The sequence below is a fragment of the Crocuta crocuta genome, unplaced genomic scaffold, assembly GCF_008692635.1.
Source record: "Crocuta crocuta isolate KB4526 unplaced genomic scaffold, BGI_CrCroc_1.0 scaffold138, whole genome shotgun sequence".
In the NCBI taxonomy this organism is placed as follows: Eukaryota; Metazoa; Chordata; class Mammalia; order Carnivora; family Hyaenidae; genus Crocuta; species Crocuta crocuta.
This window is the reverse complement of record NW_027532585.1, coordinates 4559494-4585268: the sequence shown is the minus strand read 5'-3', so window position 1 is coordinate 4585268 and position 25775 is coordinate 4559494. Positions and strand designations below refer to the sequence as shown.

Below are 25775 nucleotides of genomic sequence, written 5' to 3'. Positions count from 1 at the left end.
GGACACACATAGGGTGCTGGTCACATCCCCAAAGGCAGTTGGAGGGAAAAACATTTTATGCTTTTGCAGTTTGTCTCTCTGGATTGGGTAGCGCCGTTGAATACGATTTCATGATCCCAGGCCATGTCCAGCCCTCCCGTGTCCAGCGATATTATGAAGCTGCCACATAAAATCTACCAGGCAAGTTAACCTGGCAAGGACAGGTGCTCTGTGAGCCCACCCAGGAACACCGTCAGCAAGGCGCCATTTCCCTTTCTTCTTTTTTTTTTTTTCATGTTTATTTCTGAGAGAGAGAGAGAGAGAGAGAGACAGCCTGAGCAGGGGAGGGTCGGAGAGAGAGGGAGACACAGAATCTGAAGCAAGCTCCAGGCTCTGAGCTAGCTGTCAGCACAGAGCCCGATGTGCGGCTCGAACCCACGAACCGTGAGATCATGACCTGAGCCGAAGTCCGACGCTTAACCGACTGAGCCACCCAGGCGCCCCTCCCTTTCTTCTTCAGTGGGAAAACCAGACAGACCTCGGTAGTTGGGTTGTGTTTCTCTCTGTTCTCCGCCCTAAGAGTGCTGCTTTAAAAATGCATCTGGTGTAATTACAGAAAATGTCTCCGGGTTTTGTATTCTGAGAAAGCAAACAACTCAAATTCTATATGAGGAAAATTAAGGACCTGACTGTCATGCCTGGCCAATCACTTGACCACGGATATTCCTAGCTGTACGGTGTGATACGGTCCTTCGAACCTCAGCTGAGATGATGTGTTGCAGTCTTCCAAAGGCAAATGTGAAAAGCTTTTTTAAAAATCCTATTATTTTAAATGTTTCATTATTTATTTTTGAGAGAGCGAGAGAGAGAGAGAGAGACACACACACACAGCATGAGCAGGGGAGGGTCAGAGAGAGAGAGGGAGACACAGAATCCGAAGACAGGCTCCGGGCCCTGAGCTGTCTGCATTAGAGCACGACACGGGGCTTGAACCCCACAAACTGTGGGATCGTGACCTGAGCTGAAGTCCCACACTTAACCGACTGAGCCACCCAGGTGCTTCAAAAAATCCTATTCTTGTTTTTAATGCTCTGCTCGTGCCATGGGGAAGAAGCTTATTTAAAGCCCGTGAGACCTTTCCCCTATTAAATAGTCCAAATGCTTTGATGTTGTTGCCACCCAGGACTCCTATTTTGGGTTCAAAAAAAAAAAGTCTTTCCAAGAGAAACCTAATTTTGTTCTATATTCTGTGAAATTCAGTCTAATCTTGTATTTTATTTTATTTTATTTTATCTTAGCGGGGAGAGAGAACATGCATGTTGTGAGCAGGGGAGGGCAGATGGAGAGGGGGAGAGAATCTTAAGCAGGCTCCATGCCCAGTATGAAACCCAACATGAAGCTTGATCACACGACTGTGAGATCACAATATGAGAGGAAAGCAAGAGTCAGACACTGAACTGACTGAGCCACCCAGGCATCACAGAGCATGAGATGGGGAGAGGGGCAGAGGAAGAGAGAGAGAGAAAGTGAGAGAGAGAGAGAGAGAGAGANCCCCCCCCACTCCACAGAAAATTTAAAAGCCCTCCTCTAGGTCTGTCTTGTGACATGGAAATGCAAACAAACTGTAAATTTGATGTTGTATGTAGCATGAACTCTGCTGTCCCTCCAAAATGATCATGACTGGTATATCTTCCAAGCCGGGAGGCATGCGTTTGGGGACTTGCAGCGTTTCTGGGCACTCCACAGCTCTGCTCAGAGGAGCGATACGTTCCACTTCCCTTTACGGAACTTGTGAGCCGCTGCAAATAGTCTTCTGATGTAATTTGTGCCAATCGCATCTTCAATTACGAACAAGATGTGTGACTCACATTTTCGGCATTGTAAACAAGTGCTTTTAAAACGGCACATTACAGTTGGTTAATGTGTTTCTGATTAAAGAAGGTGGAGTTAAGCATGGGCACCAGAGCCTGATGATGCTTCAGCAGGGCCTTTGGGGCCAGGCCTGCCATTTTATAGGCAGAGGAGTTTGCCACGCAGGAAGAGAAAGCGACTGCCCCTGGCGACAGACAGCAGGGCTAAAGCCAGTGTCCAGACTCTCTGTCTGGGTGACTTCCTCCCTTCCTGTTCCTTCCACTTGCTTCGTGTTGTGTAGTTTTGACATTTAGCTACTAAGAATCAACAGTGCAGGTCAAGACTCTGCTCTTCTTGTGTCTTTTGGGCTCCCTCTGGTTGTACCAGGCTGAGCTAGGGAAAGCCCGAACAGTGGGTTGTTGATGGCTATTTTCAATCCTCTGGCAGGGAGTTTAGACAAAACTAGCCTGGTTTCTTGGACGTAGACCCTCCATCGTGTCCCCAGCCCCAGAAAAATCTCTCTTTCCAGCCCTGGCTGATCTGGCCCAGCTTGCCGGCCTCTCTGCGGTGCACCCCCATGGACAGGGGGAGCTACCAGGAGGCTGGCTGGAGCCACTCCTTTCTAGAGCCTCTTGCTGCAGGCAGGCCCTACTCGTCACATGTGTTACCGCCTGGACCCTCCCATTCGAGTTCAGGATGCCGCTGTAGGAGTGACCTTTATGGGTGGGCGATATGAGACGCAAGCTGCCTGTCGGTTGCTTTACATGTTGGGTAAGAGCCCTCATTCCAAACCCAGCAAGTAAAGCACGACCGTTCATGAGAAACGTGTGTGTGTTCATTGGGCTGCCCGTATCGATCTACGCAAGTCTTGATTTCACTTAGCGTCAGGGCCCATAGTTTTTACTGTAAAACAGGTGACCAGAGAGGGAGCAAACTTGATTTTGGCAGGCGTACTGATCACATTTCCAGCAACGCACTGTCCAAAGCCTGCAGGTGCCTTGGATGACTTGATTTTTATTTTTTATTTGTTTGAGGCTCCTATGACTTGTTTTAGAATTCCAGTTTACTGACTTCATGATTGCCGTTGAGTGTAAGAGGGAGGGGTAGCGGCAGCTGTTACCGTCTGCCCCACGAGTGGATTTTAGGCATATGAAGACTTAAAGGGGATGTGTCAGGCCAGCAAACCATGTAAAAACAGCTTTATGTAGCTCTCCATAAATCCGGTTAAGAATGTGGCTACGTTCTTCACTTGGTTCACATGGAGCTTCTATATACAGTGGCTGCAGCTTGAGAACTGAAAGAAATTCTGGATGCTCGGGACCCACGGCTGGGGAAAGAGTTAACTTCAGGTGCCTGGGGACAGCTCCCTTGGCCGCCTCCTTAGCTTGTCAAGGTCTCAGTGGTCTGCTTTTTATCAAGCCAGCATCAGTGGCTTAATTTATTTCCATAGTTACCTAGTATATTTGAAAGCCCGTTATTTGTCCTCACAAATCTTAGCTAACATCTGAACAACGAGAAGGAAGCCACAGGGCATGAAGTCTCTATAGAACATACAGTGGTAATTTTTTTTCTTTCTTTAGCCTCAGCCCATTGGTCTGAAGTGGGTTTTGTGGGAATGAGCAGTGACCTTTTCAGTTTCTTCGTGGATGGGAAAACCAGCTCGTCTGGAAAGGGCTCTCCCATCCTAGATGTTGTTAGGATGGTGTGATGGAGCCTTTGCTTCTCAAATGCAGAGAGGCTGGTAGTGGAATCAGGTGTTTCTCATGGGAGCAGAGCCCCCTCCCCGCATTGTCCCCTGTGCCAGGGAACAGGGGTCCTACCCCCCCAAAGAAAGAAGTCCAGGGCTCACCTAACTTCCTGTGCGCATCTAATAGCTGAAAACGACAGACCTAAGGACTCAACCTAAGAATGTTGTTTTATTTACAAATGACCGTTAACTTCCTAGTACGTCTTAGCCTGTGAATCATTCTGTTTACTAACGCTCACTTCCTGTACCACCTTTTAAAAGGTAATCAAAAAGGGAGATGTCACCTCTGTCCCTTCTGGGTCCCCTGCTTTGTGTCCTTCCCATTGTGCTTTTCCAGGGCAGAGAGAGCCTAGGTTTGAACAGGCCTGAGAATGGAGGTTTGCAGCAGGCTCTATGGCAAAGAGAAACTAGTTATTAAAGAAAAAAAGTATTGATTTTCAGTGATGATTTAGGGAATATGGAGTTTCTCCACTGTGCGTAGGTATATATAACGATCATAACTTTTATCGCTTGGTGCTTTTGTCTAGGGATTCAATATATGACTTTTAGTCTTATTCCAATTAGATTAACTGCTCCCTGATGCTCTATAGAGGATGACTGGCTGGGATGACGCATGAGGGGATAGTAATGGGATATTTTGTTAAAGGTTTGCTGCCTCAGATCTAGCTCCGCTTAGCACGGAGAGAAGAGTCTGACTCAGATGTTCATGGCTAATGTCAGCCGAGTCTCTATCCATTTAGGAGACATTGTGAGGGAAGAGAGATGGCACTGTGGATCTGCCCATCACTCAGGGACCCTGGGGCATTAGACAACTCTCCTTCGGAGGTGGGTGTTCAGGGAGCCAGAAGAATTTGAGGGGGAGGGGTCCAATATCTGCCCACTGTGCGCTCCTGGCTTGGGGCTGAGCCCCAGGGGGAAGGGTGCTCCCAGATTGCTCGGCTTGCTCTGCAACCGTGGTGAGCTCTCTGAACCTCCGCTTTCTCATCCAGCATGAGGGTTTGGACTGGCCAGCCTTTGAGTTTCCTTCTAGTTTTGCCATTTGGTTATTCCATACATGCTTCACTAAAATCCCCCCAAAACAGTAGCTGCGGTGTTTTTACAGAAAACACAGCACCTGGGCTTGGTAAAAAGAATCCTACGTAAGCACGTATCTCTGTGGGTACGAAGCCATCTGGTGTTCAATGAAACCGTGGACCATCCATTTCCGGCTCACCGGGTGTGAGCCTGTGCTCTTGTAACAGGCATTGCCGCCAAAGTGTATGCCAGCAGGATACGCCCATTACCCTGAATGTGGGGCAAGTTACGTAAGTTCCCTAACCCTCATTGTAGCCATCCGAAAAATGGGGATAATGCCAGCGACCTCAGGGACCTGCAGTGGGAATCGCAAGTGACCCGCTCGCTAGCCCCCTACTTACAGTCTTCGAGAAAGCCAGGGTCTCCTGGTGAGAAGCTACTCCAGATGTGTCCTGTCAGGTGACCTGGGGCCGTTACCAGGCTGCAGACTGAGCGTAGTTTCACTGGTATTCCAGCAGCTTCGACAAAGATACTGTTTTCCAGGCAGTATCCTGAAAGGGGGTGAGAAGCCTTTTATTCCAGGGCGGCTACAAGTATTGCCAGTATTCCATTCTTCCCCCGAGATGTGCAGGAGCTGCAGAGAGAAACGAACTGAACTGCTCCTGAGGTCTCCTCTCTGAGCCTCCTGGAAGTTTCTCTGTTCAGTCTCCAGGAGTGCCACTGCGTAGGACTTGGGTGTTGGGAGTGGGGTTCTTTTGCCCATGTGAATAAAGAGCACAGAGCAGTCGGCTGCAGGTTAGTCGAGATTAGAGGATCTGCCCTTGGAAGGCATCCGGAACTGCAGTCTAACCCCGGTGTCTGTCCTGGTTTGCTTGATCTGCTCTGAGCCCCGCCTGGTGCATCACAAGCTCAGCTCAGGTCATAGAGGGTGACTTTGGGCATGGGATTGTGCAGGGAGAGTGGTCTGGAAATCTGGCATGATTTCAATTTGCTACCTGTATTTTTGCTACTTGTATTCTTTTGCTACGTAGTTTCTGGAGTGCATGAAGCAGTTTACAAAAAGAAAAAAGGGGGTGGGGTGGGGAGTATGACTAGGATCTTTTGGAAGAGTTCTATTTAAAGCCATATTTGTCCTTTCTGGGTGAGAGAGGGGAGGGGAAGTTTGTAGGAAAGCGCTCTGGAATGAATGAGGTGTCCACAAGTGAAGTTAGCCCTGGGACATTTGGCAAGTCACTTCTTCGTGCCTCAGTTTCCTCATCTGTAAAGTGGGGAGGTGGTCATCTGCCCTTACCAAATCATTGAGCCGAAGGGTGTAAGTGCTTGGAGAATCGAATGTAACTTTATTTAATTAAAAAATAAAAACGTTTTAAAGTTTATCTATCTTGAGAGAAAGGGAGATAGAGCAAGTGCACACACAAGCGAGTGCATGCGCAGGGGAGGGGAAGAGAGAATCCCAAACAGGCTCCATGCTGTCAGTGCAGAGCCCGATGTGGGGCTTGATCTCATGAACTTTGAGATCATGACCTGAGCTGAAACCAAGAACTGGATGCTTAACCAACTGAGCCACCCAGGTACCCCGAGTGTGACTTTAAAAAAAGTTATTGTCTCCATGATTTTTTAGTTAAGCCTGGAATATAAGAGCCCTTGGGACCCAGGACTCCTTGGTCCTCATTTGGTGCCTCCCATGATCCAGAGGGTCTAGAGCTGGAGAGAAATGAAGCTGGAGATACTCTGGGCTGTTGTGGGTTGACACACACTCAGCCAGCGTTGCCCCCCCCCCCGCCGGGGCAGTAGGGGCCAGGATGCTGCCTTCACTCTCCACTCTCCTGTCCCATCCATATGTCAGGAGCCAAGCAGCCTGCTTACTGTGCAGCAACAGAGCAGAAAGAAGGAACAGAATAAGGGAGGAAACAGTTTCTGACCCACCTTCTATGTCCCAAGTGCCTGGTAGCAGTTTCTCACCCATATCTCCTTGTTTCCTCGCCCCCGTGCTGGGAGGGGGGCAGAGGGAGGCTTGCTTGGCTTACATGCCCAGCCAGGGGGATGATTCCAGAGGCCAGGGCCTCCCCACTGTCCCCCTGATGGCAGGGCCCTGTATGGACAGTGGTTCGTTCATAGCGACGATTGGGATGTTGAATTTTTACACTGGCCACGAGGCACAGTCTTCTGAGGCTGGCCTCACTGGGGTCAACGCCAAGATAGACTTGAACATTTTCTTGCATCTTCATGCCTCTCCAGGGTAGTGCCCTCGTCTCCACTGCCAGTTGAATCACTTGATGACCTTTTAGTAGAATCATTTGATTGCCGTTGTCCCTTTGGAGAAGCTCTAGCAAAGACCGTAATTAAAGATTAAAAAAAATGATGGAAACCGGGGCTGTGTATTTTAGACACGTTCTGATTCACTTGCCAATATTGTGTTAACATTTATTCCAGAGAAATTTCCGTGCGGAGTGGCAGTCCTTCAATGGATTCGCATTCTGAGACAGTCAAACACAAAAAGGTCACATAGGAAGCGCCAACGATATGAATTTTTAGAAAAGTCTACCCAAGCTTTATCCGTGTGCTCCCACAGGGTAGGCAGGAGGGATGTGGCGTAAAGCCGTAAGAAAATACAGAGCCGTCACCAGATGTTCCTCATGGTTCTGTTCTGTTTTGCAGAATTGGCTATCCAATTCCGATGTTTGCTGGATTCTGCATCATGTTCGTGTCAACCATTAGTAAGTGTCGGATGTTTGCCTCGTGCATGTGGGTCACGGGATGGGCTCAGAGGACCACGCACTGGGAACTGAGGACACCGCTCCGGGGTGGGGGCTTTGTGTGTCAGTGGCAGAAGAGTGTGTTGGGGGGGGTCAGTAGAGCTGTTCATGGCCCAGAAGCACAGTGTGGTTGATGGGGAAACACGCCACCGGGTTCAGGGATGGTTTCCCGGTGCCCCTGAGAGCGGCATGGTCACAGCCTTGGGCTGACATGTGGCCGGGCCGCTCCCTCGGCAGTGTTCGCCTTCTCCAGCACCTACGCCTTCCTGCTCATCGCCAGGTCGCTGCAGGGCATCGGCTCTTCCTGCTCATCCGTAGCTGGTACGTGTGCAAATACCCAAGGAAGCCATTCCCCGGGGTGGGGGTGGGAGGCTTCCGTCTGTTGAAGAGGCTGCCAGCCTTGCCCTGGCTGGCCAGCCCCTTGGACAATTAGCTGGAACGACGTAGGGAATCAAGGTATTAGTTGTGGTGCTTGGGGAGGGGTTCTTAGGAAGGACGCTGCTGCTTTCCTTTGGATTCTGCCACGTCTTCCCTTTCTGGGAACCTGACGGGTCTGGGAGATTGCAAGTCTGGGCCAGAGAGGGCAGGCAAGTCACGGGTTATTGGTTTTTGGGCTCGCTGCACAGCTTGGCTATTGAGCACTTCTTGTCCTGTTTAGGGATGGGCATGCTGGCCAGCGTGTACACGGATGACGAAGAGAGAGGCAACGCCATGGGCATCGCACTGGGAGGCCTGGCCATGGGGGTCCTAGGTGGGCAGGAGCCACCCGGAGGCAGCCTGGGGGGAGGGGCTGGCGGGCACTGGAGGGCGCAATAGCGCTCCCTGAGTCCACGCCAGGTCTGTTCGCGCTGACGGACTCCGCCAGCTGCCACCCTTTTTTCCCCCTACTCTCACAGAGCCTTTGAAAACCGGTGGGAGGCTGTGGGCTCCTCTGCCTCTACCCCCCAACCTGCTGGGCGACCCTGGGCCCAGATGGAAATGAAGGCTGGTACGGGGTGGTCTGCCAGGATCCTTCTTCTTGCACTTTCTCTGAGTTGCCATCCCACCTGAGGACCTTCCCACCTTCCAAGTCTACTGTCCCCACCCGCCCCGGCTGCCCCTCCCCGGCCAGGGGACAGATGTCTTCCCTGAGAGGAAATTTGCATCCTTTCCCTTGTTGGATGCGTATCCGGCCTTCGTTTGGGAGCCCAGAGTTGTGTGTCTGCTGGTTTATAAGGAACGAAGTCCTCAAGGACGCATTGTCCTGTGCTCCGTGAGCAGCACAGCAGTGTGTGGCCCGGGGCCGGCTTCTCTCTGGTCTTTACTTTGTGGGTGCCTCGTCTACACTCTTGCCCATGTCTCAGGTGTAAAACAGCTCAGAGGAAGTTGCCAGGACAACTTGAAACCACTGAATGGAATGTAGGGCAGCCGCCCCTAATAGGTTTTGGAACAAAGTGCGAACTCAAGAAACAAACGGATGGTTACGGTGGAGCAGGGGGTGGCGGGCGACATCTGTCGCAGGGCCTGGCACCGGCCCCTCTCTCTCTTCCTTGCAGTGGGCCCCCCGTTTGGGAGTGTGCTGTACGAGTTTGTGGGGAAGACCGCCCCGTTCCTGGTGCTGGCTGCTTTGGTGCTCTTGGATGGAGGTGAGTCCACCTGGGTACCTTGGCTGTGATCCCGGTGGCTGTGACCTGTGTCAGCAGGTGATTCATGTCAGCAGGTGCTGGGAGTCACACCTCTTCTCTTTTTTCTCCCCATCTTGTAGCTATTCAGCTTTTTGTGCTCCAGCCGTCCAGGGTGCAGCCGGAGGTAAGCCCCCGGGGAAAGAGGGTGACGCGGCGGTCCCATCAGCTCTTATAACTCTTGATTTTTGTTTACAGAGCCAGAAGGGGACGCCACTGACCACCCTGCTGAAGGACCCCTACATCCTCATTGCCGCAGGTGGGGCTTCCCCCAGGTCTCCCTGGTTCTTCTCAGCCAAAGGGTGGTGGGGAGGGGTGGATGGAGAGAATCAGAGTTCACTTGGCTGCTGGAAACACTGAAACACGAAACACAAAGACGTATCCACGACCCCAGGAATAGCTATCTCCTGTCATTAATTTCTGACACTCAGTTAAGTTCCTTTACTGGTTTTTATTTGGAGCAAATATGTCTGGGGCATGGAGATGCCCTGCCGCGGAGGTTTGTTTGTGTCAGTGGCCATCATGGTTTGGCCTTGAACTTCCAGAGGGAGTCCATGGCCTCACTGCGGGCACTGTAGGTGGGTGGTCTGATTCACCAGGTGAGTATGAATAGAGGCTGACAGCAGAGGCCCAGAGGGCCCAGGGGACAGGTCCCTTCTTGCAGAGCAGGCACCCTGTGCAGCACCAGAGAGGGCGGCCGGAGGACCCCCTTTGGCTACAGAAGGTCCCACGTTTGGGTTCTTGGCCTCGATGGGTTCAAAGGAAGCCCTGGGGTCCTGTGACTTGTTAGGAGGATAATGGGTCTCATTCATCCAAGAGACTGTCCGCCCAGGAGCATCTGTCTCAGTGACACAGGCCTTGGCTGCCTAACAGGGGACCAACCTTACATTGCCTGGGCCTTGAGACTGGTCAACAGAGGCCCTTGGGGACGGGTCAGGAGACGGCAGCCCTGAAGTGTGGCATCAGACGCCATCACGGTTGTATTTGTCTAAGCCGTGGCCACAAACATTGGTAGCACTGGGGGTGGGGCTGGGATCTAGCTGAACAGGACGCATACCTACCCAAGAACATTCCAGTTTAGCCTTTTTCAAACCCCAGGCTGGCTTTGTGTAAACCTCCTGCTGCTGGATTTGGTTGGGGGGGGGGGCCCTGGTCTAGACCCCCTCCACCGTGCCCACTGGCCAAAGGGTTGTAAACCTGGTGTGGTGACGTCCTTGTGCGGGGGACCTCTCTGTGCCCCCATCAAGATGGTCCCCAAGCCTGGATGCCTGTAGAGCCCTGGGGTGAGGGTGTGTGTGGGGAGAGTGGGACTCCCTGCCGCCTGCCCGCCACAGGCTTTCTTTGACCCTCACTGTCTCACTCTGACTCAGGAAGGAAAGACACCCAGCACCGAATGTCAGGCTACCACACTTCCAGGCAGCCTTGACTTGGGGAGTGGGGGGCCAGGCAGTGTCTTATTTGTTCTGGTGGGATTCTAACTTCTGACGGTGACTGAGTGGTGACACAGGCCTGTGCTGTTGAAAGAAGATTTTCTTTCTTACATTTCCTGAGAAAAGAAGGCATCCATTGCCAATCAGGGCCATGTAGGGAAGCCCCAGGTTTGGTGGGGGGTTTGCGGGGGGGAGAAAGGGGTGGTGGGGGGAGACCTAGGTCAGAGCCTTTCTTGGGGTTTGCATGGGAAGAACAAGGTAGGGCTGGGGAAACAGCCTAGGGTGGGCAGGCTTTGGAGCCTGGGAACTGTCCCTGCTTGCTGGGTGTCTGGCCCTAGATGGATTTAGGGTGGGGGTGTCCGCGTGCTGTGTGAGAGGGAGACAAGGGGTTCAGAGTTCGGGCCCTGGGTTTCAGGGGAGACAGAACGTGTCGATTTGGTCCAGATTAATAGACAGCAAAGAGAGAAATGACCAATCGAGGAGGACAGCAGGTAGGTGAGGGGATCAGTTCAGTATCATCTCTCTGTTCCAACGGTCACGTCCCAAAGCATGAGGAAACCTTTCTGCATTACGTGAGCACCTTAATCACTGCTGCACAGTGTCCTTTGAATCAGGATTCCAGCAAATTAGAGGTTCATGGGGACACAGAACTGGAAGCTCCCAGCACGGTGAGGAATGGTGCTGTGCATTTTTTTCCCGATGGTTCTACATTTCACGAAGGGTTCTGGTTAACAGATACTGGNTATCCCATCTGTACTGAACGCACCAGATTTTGGGGCATCCCAGGGGCATCTTTAGAAATGTCTGTATTCATTGCACAGTAGAATTTAGGTGCAGAAACCTCCAGTTGCTGGAGTCTGTGTATGGTCTGGAAGTGGCCCACGTGGCTGGCTGGCCTCAAGCAAGTTCCTTTGTTAATAAATGAGAACTCCTCCTTCATTAATAAGTTGGGATGGTTAACCTAATGACCTCTGAGTCTCCCTCCAATTCCTTTATGATTTTGGGATGCTATTTTGAAAAAAATTTTTCTTAATAGTTTGTTTAAATTTAATGCTTAATTTTCATTAGTATTTATTTAATATTTATTATTTAATAATAAAATTAACGATGATGACAAACCATCGTTGATCAAGAGGTTGATAAATCCAACCTCTTCACTATCCCCTTGACCTGTGATTTATCTTTTTCTTATAAAAGTCGACATTCTGGGTATCTAAGGGGATTGTTCTGGCTGTGGGCATGTGGGGTTTAACTGCATAGGGGACACAGGGGACACTCAAGACCCAAAACAGAAGCATACTAACCCTCTTCCTCCCTTAAAGGCTCCATCTGCTTTGCAAACATGGGGATTGCCATGCTGGAGCCAGCCCTGCCCATCTGGATGATGGAGACTATGTGTTCCCACAAGTGGCAGCTGGGTAAGAACTTGAGTGGGTGCTTCTGATTCTAGAACTTTTGTCGTAGGGTGAGTCCTGCCATTGTAGTCCTGAAAAGCTGCAGGTACCAGGATGATAAAATGATTGTTTCTGTTTGATACTTAATAGGGGTCAGTGCTTAGGGTAGCAGTGAGCTGTGGGGTCTTTCTCAGCTTCAGTTTTTTAAATCATCCCTGATGGAATCAGAATTAGCAATGAGGCATGAGACCTGGGCAGAAACAACCAAAACACAGTGTTTCCCCATGTTTCTGAACTAGACATTAATAGTTCTATTAAATGTATGTGGACAGAAATAAAATTTATGGGAAAGAGGCTAACAGTATTTAAGAGGATTAATGTTTTAAAGTGTTTTTTATTTAGAAAGTAATACATGCTTTATTATTTAAAAAAAAAATCAAAGTACACAGATCAAGGAAGTTTTAAAAAATCTCACGTTCATCTTTTTCCTCCCAGGCCAGTCCTCTGTAATATTCATTGTTAACAGTTCTGTCTTTTCCCAGATGGTTCTGCATTTAGCACTATGTGTGAGATGCTTAAAAACCCAACCCAAGTGGAATCTTCCCATTTATATCACTGTGTGACCTCTTGTTTGTCCATGTTTCCATGTCAGAAGGGGTCAATTGAATATTTTCAAAATTTTTATCAGAGTTACACATGTACTTAATGTTGAAGTTAAATAGCATCATTAGAATTGTAATGAAAAAGTCAGCAGTTTTTAACCCCATACCTCCCCATCTTTAACCCCCTTCTTCAGATTTGTCCACTTCAATGCTTTTAGTGTTTTTTTCTGCTAATTTCTGTCTCTAAATAATATGTGTAACTCCTGTTTTTTAAAATTTTTTTTATAGTTTATTTACTTTTGAGACAGAGACAGAGCATTAGCAGGGGAGGGGCAGAAAGAGAGGGAGACACAGAATCTGAAATAGGCTCCAGACTCTGAGCTGCCAGCATAGAACCTGATGTGGAGCTTGAAGGCACAAACTGTGAGATCATGACCTGAGCTGAAATCGGATGCTTAACTGAGCCACCCAGGCTCCCCTCTTTTTTTTTTTTTTTTTTTAATTCTCCAATTTCTGATCTTGTCTACCAGCTCTCTAACATGGTATATGAAGATTTAATGCTGTTATTACACCTGAAAATACCAACCAACCAACTCCCCTGTTTTCTCAGTTTCTATTTTCCTAAAACAGTTATATTTGTTGGTTAGTTTGACGTTCAATATTGACTTTATTGTGACTGTGTAAAAATTGGTCAAAGGTGAGCTATATAGGGTTTTATGATTGTTTCTTTTTACAAACTTTTGTTTTTCCTGGAGTTAATCATTGCCATGTCTTTTCACTTTCTTAGTTTTCCATATGGCATTTCTGAACACATTCCCAAAGTCTCTAGCAGAGGAGAAACGCCCTGTAAATGTGGCCAAGTACATCAGCAAACCTAATGTATTTGTATTTTTGCTTGTTTATGGATATTTGTCCTCCATTACTCTGTCTTGCTGCAGTCTAGGCTTATTCACTAGGCCATTCCTCTTCCAATATCTGGGCATCTTTGCTTCTCTTCTGTTTCTTGTATCCTCCTCTTCTATATTCCTTTATCTTAGTTTACTCTGTCATTATGATGGAACATATGCTTCCTGAGAGATGGTACATGGCAGGTAAATTCCTCTGAGATCCTGCATATCCGCAGATATCTTTATTCTCATGCTTGGTTGACTTAGTCTAATTGGGTATATAATTCTTGACTGGAAAGTATTTTTCATCAGTTTGTTTAAATGTTTATTTCTGAGAGAGTGAGAGAATGAGAGAGAGTGTGCATGAGCATGTGTGGGGGAGGGGCAGAGAGAGGGAGACACAGAATCCGAAGCAGGTTCTCTGGGCTATCAGCACAGAGCCCGACATGGGGCTTGAACTCATAAACTGTGAGATCATGACCTGAACCGAAGTCAGACGCTTAACCAACTGAGCCACCCAGGTGCCCCTTTTCCTCAGTTTTGAGACCATTGTCCTACTGTGCTCTAGCATCCAGGGTTGCTATTGAGGAGGCCAGGGTCCTTCTCACTCCCCATCCTCTGTAGGAGCTGGAAGGATCTCTTTCTCTCTGGTTATGAATGTCCATGATGGTTTTTGCAGTGGCATCTGTTTTCTTCTGTACTGGGACCTTTCTTGGTTAGCCTGTTCATCTAGGAAGCTGTTCCTTTTAGTTCTGGGAAACCATTTTGTATTATTTCTTTAATCCTCTCCCCTACTCCATTTTCTCTCTTTAATGTTACTCTCCTTAGTTCAGTATTGGACCCTTGCTGTTTCATGGTGTAATTTCTTATCTTGCTGCCTCTTATTTCCATTGATTTCTTCACCTTCATTTTCTAAACTGTCTATTGAATTTTTATAATTGGTGTCATCATATTTTTAAATTTCAAAAGCCCTTTCACATTTACTCTGAGTGGTTTTGTGTGTGTGGAAAGGTTGTTGAACTCACAAACTGTGAGATCTCAGGAACCGTGAGATGGCAACCTGAGCCAAAGTCAGATACTTAACGGACTGAGCCACCCAGGTGCCCCGAGGGATCCAATTGCTCTTAAAACAGCCTTTCAACCCCCTTTCAACCCTCTTTCCAGTTGACAGCCTCAGCCTTACATTAACTTGGAGCCTTCAGATCCTGAGTGTTCCGTGTTCTGAGGCACAAAAGGTTTTGCTTCTTGTTGGCCGCTCCATGTACAGATGGAAGATTCCAGTGTTCTCTACTGTGTCCATCACTGCTGTCTCCCTGCTTCTTCTTCCCTCTCACTGCACTTTCTCCTTTCACATTTTGTCTTTCCTTGGGCATTGAGGGGAGAGTATGGCACTTCCTTTACTACAATGTAAATGGAATTTGGGATGGGAGTGGAAAATGTGATAGAAAAACCTATCGATTTATTTTATTTTATTTTTTTACAAATAGTTTATTGTCAAGTTAGTTTCCATATAACACCCAGTGCTCATCCCCACAAGTGCCCTCCTCCATGTCCATCTCCCCCCTCCCCCCCCACTCCCATCAGTCCTCAGTTTGTTCTCAGCATTCAAGAACCGAATGGATCAAGAAGAAAAACCTATCGATTTAATCTGCCCTGTTAATTGGAAGCCCATTGTTCATTTTAATGGTTGGATGTTCTATTGTAAGGTTATGCCATAAATTTTCAACCACTTCCTTTAGTTGGGCATTTGGGTTGGTTCTGGTTTTTGCCATTTAGAAACCGTACTGCAGCAAAGTATGCTTACCTGTATTCCTGTTCATGTTCCGAAATATATCTGCAGGGCAAATTCCTGAAAGTCCAATGCCTGTTTAATATTTGGTAATATCAGTATTCTCGGTCTTTCCCAGATGCATATATGAGAAAGGGGTGTGTATGGGGGGGATCTCATTTTGATTTATTTTTACAAGTTTTTTTTTTAACGCAATTGAGCATCTTTCACGTATTTATTAGCCCTAGCCATTGCCTCTCTGGTGGTTTCCTTATGAAATCAGAATGAATAATACACTTTGCCCATTTTTTATATGAAGATGTTTGTCTACCTCTTATTGAATTTAATTGTTCCTTGTATATTGATATTATTCCTTTACCAAATGTTTTACAAATATTGCCTTTGTTGTATGTCTTTTGACTTACAACTTATAGGTGGAGTTTTGTGTTTTTTTTCCTTTCTCTCTCTTTCTCTCCCTTCCTTTCTCCTTCCTTCCTTCCTTCCTCTCTCCTTCCTTCCTTCCTTCCTTCCTTCCTTCCTTCCTTCCTTCCTTCCTTCCTTCTTTCCTTCCTTGCCACTCAGATCATTTAAGATGCCACTAGTTGGGGTTAGCCCCCGTCCCTTCATTTCCTTGTCGTTTCAACTGAAGCTCAGATAAGACCTTTCCCATGCCAAGATTATTTTTTCATCCACACTTCCCCCTGATTTACGGTTTGTTTTTTACATTAAACTCTTGCCTTTACGCAGACTTAGTTTAGGTATATGGTGTGTGATGAGGATCTCGTGTTACTGGCTTCTGGGTGACCAGCCACTTGTCCCTAGGAGTCTGCCTGGTTTCTCCCACCTTTATCATACTTGAAACGACAGTGTGTTCTTGAGTCTGTTTCTGGATTCNGGTTTGTTCCTTGAAGTAGCCCTGCTTCTCCGCGAGCGCAGACGGGAAAGGCTGTTTCTGGATTCTTCTGTTCTACTCGTCGGCGTGAATTCCCACGTTGATACCCTCCTGTTTGATTACGGGAGCTTTAGAGCATTTCTTAATATCTGAAAGGCTAGTCCCTGCACGCACACCTTGTTCTTTAAGAATTTATTGATTATTCTTCCTAGGGATTTATCTTCTTCTCGTGGTTCTTTCAGCTTATAAATTGCCATCTTTGGGTGGAGACTCTCTGTTCTGAATGAAGCTGCCATTTTTAGTGCCTCGAACCTTCCCTTAGGCAACCTTTCATTCCTTCTGCAGGGAGGTCCTGTCATATGCCGGCTCGCGGTTCAGACTTTATCCCACCCCAGTCCTTATGGGCTCTGCACTGAATCTCCAGCCATGTTCTTGCATCAAATAATCCTTCCTTAAAAAGTCCCAAACTGCTTGGGGCGGGGCAGGCTGGGGAGGGACCACTAAGGGGTGTGGAGTTTCTCTTTGGGGTGAAAAAATGTTTTGGAATCCGTGCCCATGGTTGCACCACGCCGAGACTCTACCACAAACCACCGAACTGTGTGCTCGGAAAGGGGGAGTTTTATGGTATATAAATTATGTCACAGAGCAAAACCAGAAACAAGCCCCGAACAATGAGAGTCCTTCAGCAAAGGAGGAAAAACTCTTGGAGCAGAACTGAAAGGCTGGTCCTCAAGCGGAAGCTTAGCCCTGAAGCTCCTGGCACTGGGGGCCACAGAGGCAGTGCTGAGGCTCAGGGCGCCCGGGAAGGCACCCCGCGTGCAGAGGGAAGGGGCTTTTCTGACCCCGAGTTAAGGGAAAGGCAGGCTTGCAAAAGCTCAACGGATGCCTTTCGCGTCTTGTCGCCACTGTCGGCACCTTGGATGCTTTGGGCCCCCCGTGTGTCTTCAGGAGGCGGCCCGTGTCCCCGCAGCACCGAGGTGGCCGTGGAGCTCCTGCGTCGCTTTACAAGTGCTCTGTCCCCTGTCCCCGCGTGACTGCCTGCTTGTCCTGATTGAATGCGTCCGTGGCCGTGTGCAGGGCCCCTCCGCTGAACTGCCCTCTCCCTCTCCAGACGCAGCCCGGGGCTTTCTTTATAAAGTCCTTAACCTTAAGGTCCTGGGCCTTCCGGGTTAGACAGCGGGCTGCAGGCCGCCTAGACGTCGTCAGGAGCGCCTCTGTGGGGCTTATCTCCCGGGCCAGATGGTCGCCAGCCCCCTCGGCTCGCCGCACCTTTCCACCGTGAGGTCGTTCCCTTCCGGCCTCAGCGATGGGCTTGTGTCTCGTCCAGAGAATCCCGTATCTGCACCCGTTTGCCACGTCGTCCCCAGTGTGCAGCCCCGTGGCCTCTGCTCCCCCCGAGCCTCGTGAGGAGGGCGCCGTGGGTGATGGGGTGGGAGGACCCGGGGTGGCAGCGAGGACCAGCCTCAGGAGGAGGCGCGCCGGTCTCCGGAGGCGCCTGCCGTGCTGCAGGGCCGTGTGCCAGCTCTCCCGTCCAGCGTGTCGTGCCGCCTGCTTCCCCCGTCGTGGCCGGAGAAAGACCCTAAGATTTGAAGTCAAAGCAAAACAGTCTTAGGCAGCTGCATGGGTGACACGTGATTGCTCTCGTCGANCCCCCCCGCCCCTCCCCCACTGGCGCGCTGCCCCGGCCCCTGGAGGCTTAGGGACTCTGTTCCTGGTGAGGCCTGCACACCCTAAAGGGAAGAGGGAAGCTTAAGCTCTGGGGAATGCAGCCCAAAGAAGAGACGAGCCAAACTCTTTCTTTTGGTTGTTTAAGGAGACACAGCACCTCAGTGCGGGATGGAGGCTAGGATGCTCTCGTGCTCGGCGGGCACCCGCTCTGCTCCCAGGCAGCCGTGCCCTCGGGGCTCATCCTGTGCCAGCCTGGTTGGGTTCTCAAGGACACGAGCGTGGCTGGCACGCTGTGGCTCCAGGATGTGAGGACTTCAGCCTCCTGAGCCTCCCTTAGCATAGGGCAAACTGGGACCATTGCCCCATTCTGGTTCCCATCGGAGCCCTTGGGGACATCAGGAATGGGTCATCCAGAGCCCGGGAGGAGTCCAGGGACTCCTTCCCACCATCACTTCCGGGGCTGCACATCCGGCATCAGCTCCTTGTAGGCTCCATTGTGCTTTGAGCCTCTCCTCTCTTGAGCCCGTCCAGCCTGTGGTCAAAGCCAGGCTTGCCATGAAAGTGTAGGGATGGACAGCTGGTCCCCGTGGGGGAACTTTCTCATACGTGCAGGGGTGACTGAGGGGGTGAGGCACCTCGTAGGGAGAGCCACGGCCCAGCAGGAGGGCAGGCTCACACGTGTGGCCCCCGGTACTGTGTGCAGGCCGGCCTGTCCACACTTCTCCCTGAGCCAGGAAAGGGCCGACAGACTTCTTGCTGCATTTGCAGGTGATACAGGCTTTGGAGGGACAAAGTTGCCCAGTTGGGGACAGATTCTAAAAGATCCCCCCCACCAGGGACCAGCGAAGTTCTAAAAGGGACATGAAGGAATCCCTCAGGTGAGAATGTAGAGTCGGGCCGTAGGGTTCAAAACGCCCCCTGAAGAAGAGGCAGGGCCCTGGTGGGAGCGCAGGTCAGTGCGCTGTGAGCCCCGGGAGGGCTGTGTGAGCTGGGGGTCTCGGGGTGCGGTGCAGGCGTGGCTGCCCCCAGAGCCAGGGGCCAGACGGTAGAGGCAGCCCTCTGATGTTCTCGGTCCTTCTTCCCTTCCTCGTGTGCATGCGCTCATGTGCTGTGCACCCGGCATGAAGCTGGGCTGGGACGGTTCTGGCCACCGTGTTTCAAGGTGAAGTAACTTGAACTTGTACAGAGGTGTGGCAGCAGATGCCCAGTCACTGGGAGCAGCCCAGAGCCCTGGCGGGGGGCGGGGGGGGTTTCGCTGGGGCAACCAGGCTGCCGGGCAGCTGCGTTTTCTTGCTCTGGTGACATCAGGGGGAAAAGGCCGAAGGCAGTTTTTCTTGGCTCCTGAAATGCACACCAGGACCAGCGGGCGGACGTGCTGGGAAGCTTGGGGCGCCTCACCCCTAGTTGGAGCCATCTTTAAAGAGCTGTCTGGAGGGGCAGTGGACTCCCAGCCCGGGTCTCTGAGCACAGCTAGATGGTCTGCTCTTGAGTGACCCGGCGGGGTCCTGTGAGGGGCGCGCCGAGGGCTCTCTGAGCTCCTGGAGCTGGTTCTGTGGCTTGTGTGATGCCCCAGCGGCACAGGGGAAGCTGCAGGCTGTCGGGAGCTCGGGGCCTGAGGTCCAAAGAGCACGTGGCCCTGTACCATCCACTCCCCCATTTGGAAGCTCCAGAAAGGAGGGAGGACTCTGGGTCCCCACCACGTTGCAGGGTCTTACCCCCAGGAGGCCAGCAGCTGGACACATGGTGCGCTGCCCTCAAGGGACAGTGGCCTCCCTCAGACCTGTCGGCTCTGAGAAGTGAATGTCCGCACATGGTACTTTTCCCTCTAAGTGGTCGGTCGCGCTCTGAGCGCCTCCCATGTGCCACCACGGGGCTGGGCTGTGGGAACAGAAGGGGTCCCTGCCCGCTGGGAAAACACTGCAATGTGGGGGTGGCCAGCTGGCCAGGGTCAGAGGCAAGGGTGGCGGAGCTTATATGGAGGACAGAGCAGAGGCATCAGACAGGGAGGGCTCTTTGCCATTCTCTCCTTAAAGCCCTCCTGTGACATGTGCTGCTCTTTGGGCTCTATGAGGTCACAGTGACCCACCGGCATCTTGGCTAGTGTGTTTCAAGCTGAAACGAACCTCTCATTTCACACCTTATACCCAATGCTTTTTGCTTGAGAATCGTGAACTTGGAGTTTGCTGCCTGAGACTGTTTGCCGTTTGTGGAAAAGAAGGGGGGTGCACCCACTTCGAGGTCCCACATGTGAGCTCAGCACCCCACTTGTGGGTCAGGAAGATGTGGCTCATCTGTGGCTCCCCGCACCCCAGCGCGTGTTGGCGACCGTGCCGCAAAGCTTCACCTTCAGACCTGCACCGACCTGTGCTTTGCTCCTAGTACCAGGGTTCACCGGAAACGCGGCTCCTGGCGGGGTTCTTCACGGTCCGCTTCCTTGGGCCCCTGCTGACAGCGGGTGGTCCGTGGACTGTGTTCAGCCCGTATGAAGGTTCTAGTTGGATAGTATGGAGTCAGCCTGAAAGTGGCTTATGTTTTTAAAAATTCATTGTCAGCGTTTAAAAATCCCAAGAGATTTCATGTAAGAATCTAGAGTTCAAGCTTTTTAGAAAAATTGGATCTTCCAGTCTGGGACCTCAGTCCTCCAGAGCAGCAATCGTCTCCTTAGATGGGGTCTGGGCCCTCCAGCTCCATTTTCCTTCTGTTTCCCTGACACTGAGGCCCAGCGTTGTTGGCTTTTACCATGGTACCTGGGCTGTATTTATCTTCTCCTTTGCCTTCTTCATTCGTTTACCCCTCTCTGGAGCCCTTACACGCTCGACTTGATGCAATGGCCCTTGTGATTTCTCGTATCACCACACTAAGCCTGCTGCCTGGCGTGCAAGGTTAGGCTTAGTTGCCAGATATTTTGGGGAGCTTCTGGGTCCCTGGAGGTACTGCGTTTGTGCCTTTGCTTCATCCCTAATGTAGCCGTGTCCCAGCTCAGACGTCATCTGGTTCCTCCCTTTGAAGCTTTCATGGTGTCCAGAGCCGCATCGTGGGCACTGTCCTCGCCATAGCGCCGAGCCAGGCCCGTGTTATCAGCAGTGTTTGCTGAATCCAATTACGTCCAACAGTTATTCGGCTGCCGCTATTGCCCAGTGTGATGGAAATGGTTCCCTTGAACTTGAAATGAGATTGCTCCTTATTATTGTTTCCCAGATCACCAAGCCTAGAATGACTTGGTTTTGGATTTAGCACCTGGACTGAATCATTTCGAAGTCGCTGCTGTGCTTAGGCTCAGCCTGTCTGGAGGGTTTGGTGGCTTGTATTAGTGCTCAGGGAGGTGCAGGGAAGGGCCCCTGGATCCTTGAAGAGGCAAGATGACACGTGTGTGTGTGTGTGAGTGCGTGTGCATGTGTACACGTGTGCATGTGTGCTGGTGAGCTGTCGGGCCAAGAAAGGCCTTGGGGCCTGTGCATTTTGAGCACAGAGCACCCCTGCTGACACGTATAACCTGACGTGCATGTCTAGTTCATGTCTAGTCATATGACTAAGAACAAAGCCATGTTCGCCATTTGTGGGCAAGGCTTAGAGTCAAATCTGGTAGAACTGAGTTCAAGAAAAACCCTGAAAGTATTAATGGCTTGAAAAGCCATCATTTGGGAAGAGACTGTCATATTGTCCTAATAACAGATGGGGACCACACAGAGCTGATATGGACAAATCCCTAGCGGCCAGGCTGGTCTGATTCAAGCTGGTCTCTGTGCGATGCAGAGAGCTGAATACAGACACAGAGCTGAATCTGCACGGTGCAGAGGCTAATTTCAAAGCAACCACTGCCACCGGCAGCTGGATATTGGCCCGGGTTTGGCCCGGGGATGCCAGGTCCCTGGGAAAGCATTGGACCTGGGACACAAAAATGTCAGTCATGTGGCTTGGCCACCAAAAAGATGACCGCTTAGACATTTATTTTTTAGACCCGGAAAGATATTCATGAAGCCACTTGAAAGAAGCGGGATATAGGGGCACCTGCGTGGCTCGGTCAGCTAAGCATCTGACTCTTGATCTCTGCTCAGGTCCTCATTTCATGGTTCATGAGTTCGAGCCCCACATCGGGCTGACAGCACAGAGCCTGCTAGGGATTCTCTCTCTCTCTCCTCCTCCTCTCTCTGCCCTTCCTCCGCTCATACTCTTTCTCTCAAAATAAATAAATAAACATTAAACAATTTTAAAATAAAAGCAGGATGTAGAACTGTAGCACAGTAGTATAATCCCACGTTTTGTTTTGTTTTTAAAAAACCCAAATCCTGTGCGCACCCATTTACCTGTGTGCCTGTAAACTGGTGTGTATAAAATTACGGGGCGGAACTCACCGTGCTCGTTATCTGAGGGATGGGCTTTAGGGTCATCTTCACATTTTTCTTCATCCTTCTCTTCACGTTCCCTGAGTTTTGTCAATGCCCGTGTGTTCCGTGGTAAAGTGACAGAGGGGGGAGCAGGGGGTGGTGCCACCCCCACGTGTGGGAGCGCAGCGGCCGGGCCCCACGGCGGAAGCTCCCTGTGTCCATCTGTGTGTGAAGCCGCCGCCAGGCAGACACGGAGGCAAGATGAAGCTGTTGATAGAGGCACACATTTCATTTCTGGAGTGTCTAGCGGCTTTGTGAGGACGGAGAAGCCGCGTGGGGTCCAGCCTGGCGCCGTCAGCCGCCGGATATTAGCTGCCTGGGTGCAGGCCTCGGGCCTTCTTTCAGCCGCTCTAATCACCGCTGTGGTGTCTGACAATTATTACTTTTGCTCACGCTTGACCGATATGAGTACTGATAAGGTGTCCTTTCCATAAATTTACAGGCATTGCTTTCTTGCCAGCTAGTATCTCTTATCTCATCGGAACCAATGTTTTTGGGATGCTCGCACACAAAATGGGGAGGTAAGAAGAGAACCGTATGCTCTCTGTTAGAATAATGTGGTGGTTCTTTTAAGCACATTCTGGGTGTTTCTACCTTAGTTATCACAAGTAATTGTTTAGATTTCTGTTGAAAATTTGGCCCCACAGGGGCAGGGAGGGGAAATGGGAGCAGCATTTATTGAAGGTGCTTTTTGGGTTTTTTTGATAGGTGGCTTTGCGCTCTTCTGGGAATGATCATTGTTGGAATCAGCATCTTATGTGTGAGTAAAAGATGATTTCTGACCGGCGGGTTGTGGTCTCTAAGTAAAACTTTTGCTTTGGGCCAGAATCACCAGGAAGCGTTTCAGAGCAGTCTCAAGTTTGTTGGTGTTTTTGATTTTTAGCTCTATGTTTTCAAAGTTTATTCATTTTGAGAGAAAGTGCACATAAGTGGGGGGAGGGGCAGAGGGGGGCGAGAGAGAATCCCAAGCAGGCGCCACGCTGCCCGCACAGAGCCTGACCCCACAAACCATGAGATCATGACCTGAACCGAAATCCAGAGTCAGACGCTTAACTGATTGAGCCACCCAGACGCCCCAATATTTGGTTTTATTACATTTTCGATTTTCCTCTAATTTTTTTATCCTCTTAAACATTTTAGACAAAATTCTCCATGGGATATATTTACATTTTATGTCAGTTGGAAGTTATGTAGGACATTTTGTTGCATGTTATATTTCACTTCCGTGCTCCCCCATCATCTTAAATATTACAGTGTCTTGAAACACTTTCAGACAACTAGCCTGAAACAATAGCAAGATTGGTTTTTTTCTAGAATAAAACATCTTCTACCAACAGCCAGCACCCACCCCAAGCGAAGCCTTCTGGCCGTTGTCAGAAATGGAGTGTGGTCCAGGCTGATCTTGACCACAGCAGTTAGCGAGCTTTTCTTGGTGGTCACAAAACCCATCTCAGATTCAACTTCTAAAGACTGGGAGGACCCAGTTCCCCCCAGACCCCAGCCTCCTCCTTCCGGCTAGATCCTTCGGAAGGGAACGTGCATACCAGGCCGGATTTCGAAAACATATCTTTTTAAGATTTTCCCAGAAGCTTTACAGTTGACTGTCATGATTTTACTGTGACGGTTATTTCCTCTTACAGATTCCTTTTGCAAAAAACATTTACGGGCTCATAGCTCCTAACTTTGGAGTTGGTTTTGCAATTGGTAAGTCACACGTGTAAAACTTTGTTTTCCCCGTTACTCACAAAGATTTCCTCTTATCCGGGCGGACTGTAGTTCTTCAACCTAAAATTTCTCCGAGCTGTAGGCAGCCCAGCTCCAGCACAGCCTGTCAGTTGTCTACAGATACATACCTGCTTCCACACACTAGTCATTTCTTTTCTGAAGGCCAGTATTTTTATAAAGGCTGCTATTTACAGAAGCGAAAGGATGCTCCGGTGCTGCCCTTGGGCAAACAAGAGAATCCTTCCCTCAGAGCACCTTTGTTTGGGCTCAGATCTGTGCAGAGACCTCACGAGAACCTGGGGGCCAGACACTTCACGTATAGTTTTTATAAGGTCTGGTACAGAAAAGGTGGCCTGATTTGTCGATGACCACCGGTGCTGTGGGAATTTTCACCAGCAAAGGGCAGGGGTCTTTGGAATGTGAAGAACAATGTATGCTAGCAACAGTCTTGTTAATATTTTGCATACATAGTATACCTTTGTTTCTCATTCATAATATGCAGACGGGTCCTAGTAAAAGTAAATGCTAAATCTATCGCAGGCTAAAGGCAAGAATTGAAGCTTTGAGGGGTGCAGTGGAAAGGCAGAAGGGAGCCTTCGTGGACTCCCCAGTCGGGCTAGGTTTGCCCTCCCACAGCACCTCATGGCCTCAGTGACAACTGGACCCCATTGTTCAACTCTCTCCGGCCCACCCAACTCTTCCGTCCATTTCGTTCACCCCTGTGCCCATTCCCAGCACCCTGCACATAGTAGGTAATCAGCAAATACTCTTCCCTCCTCTCCTTGCCTCTAGAACTTGCTGGAGGTGAGGAAACGGACAGTTGAGTAGTCTGCTGGCGGTGACCACAGATAGTCTCATTTTAGCCGATCGTTATCAGCACCATTTGATGGATGGGGACATCAGTGCTCAGTTTGATAAAGAGTGGCCGTGCTCACCCTCCAGGGACTTGAGCCCAAGACTCTAAAGATACATGCTTTTTCTTTATTCTTTCTTTATTCTGTCTGTCTCTGTTCTGTTCAAGAGACAGGAGATTCTGATACTGGCCTTCGTGGGGGTGACTGTTTAAGCCCCAAATTAGTAGATTTCTTTCAGTCTGTTCCCTGAGTAGGGCAGGGTGACCCCTCAGGTGCCTTCCTTCCCATCTTCCCCGATACTTTCCAACCTATTCTCAGAGTCCGAGTATGAGGCTTAGGTGTGGATGGGGAGGGGAGCATGTGAGGCTTGTAGTTGTGCCCCCTGGGTGAAGGTGAGGGGCTGATGGGCCCAAAGAGAGTTCATCTGGAAAGCACCAGCTGGAGGCAGGTGAGGGGGCCACACAGCCATAGCCAGCACCCCCTGGGATGTGAAGGCTGGTCTGTGAGTCACCAGGGGACTGGCGTGTCCTCCGCTGGAAGATGGGCCCTTTAGACAGGGGAGGCCACATGAGGCCAGGGGGAGGATGGGCAAGTGCGGCTTGGGTTCCAGCCCCAGCGACCCCGCAGTCTTTCTTCCGTGGCGGGGATGCCTTGGGGAGCCCGCCTTGAGACTCACAGGTGGTGATGACAAAAGGGGAGCCTCTGGCGGGGTGTGAGACTAGGACACAGTCCCCGATATGCCCCGCGTTTTCGGGTTACATCAGTTTGTTGTTGACTGTGTTCCCTGCCTGTGCACAGGCATGGTGGACTCGTCGATGATGCCCATCATGGGCTACCTGGTGGACCTGCGGCACGTGTCCGTCTACGGGAGTGTGTATGCCATTGCGGACGTGGCCTTCTGTATGGGATACGCCATAGGTAAGGAAGGACGATGGCTTTTCGAAACAACCTTTTATCTGAGTGATAACCTATTATCTGGCATGATAATGCCAACTAGAAATTGTTTCAACTTCTGTGTCTATCAATGAGACATTTGGACAGAGCTTTATCTAATTCTCTGTTTCCGGAAAGGTCCTTCTGCTGGCGGGGCTATCGCAAAGGCAATCGGCTTCCCGTGGCTCATGACGATCATTGGAATAATTGATATCCTTTTTGCTCCTCT

The 25775-nt window shown here is 50.2% G+C and overlaps 1 protein-coding gene across 1 annotated transcript in view; it reads left to right on the top strand.

Annotated features, from left to right (window-relative positions):
• SLC18A2 (solute carrier family 18 member A2) overlaps positions 1 to 25775 on the top strand; it is a 36367-nt gene that overhangs the window by 3685 nt on the left and 6907 nt on the right. Inside the window, exons 3-14 of the mRNA XM_077779551.1 lie at positions 7250 to 7308; positions 7585 to 7668; positions 8006 to 8098; positions 8883 to 8972; positions 9092 to 9135; positions 9207 to 9267; positions 11761 to 11856; positions 22477 to 22555; positions 22743 to 22794; positions 23675 to 23738; positions 25412 to 25531; positions 25685 to 25765. Of these exons, the coding sequence (XP_077635677.1) occupies positions 7250 to 7308; positions 7585 to 7668; positions 8006 to 8098; positions 8883 to 8972; positions 9092 to 9135; positions 9207 to 9267; positions 11761 to 11856; positions 22477 to 22555; positions 22743 to 22794; positions 23675 to 23738; positions 25412 to 25531; positions 25685 to 25765 (923 nt within the window). The remainder of the gene's footprint in view (positions 1 to 7249; positions 7309 to 7584; positions 7669 to 8005; positions 8099 to 8882; positions 8973 to 9091; positions 9136 to 9206; positions 9268 to 11760; positions 11857 to 22476; positions 22556 to 22742; positions 22795 to 23674; positions 23739 to 25411; positions 25532 to 25684; positions 25766 to 25775) is intronic.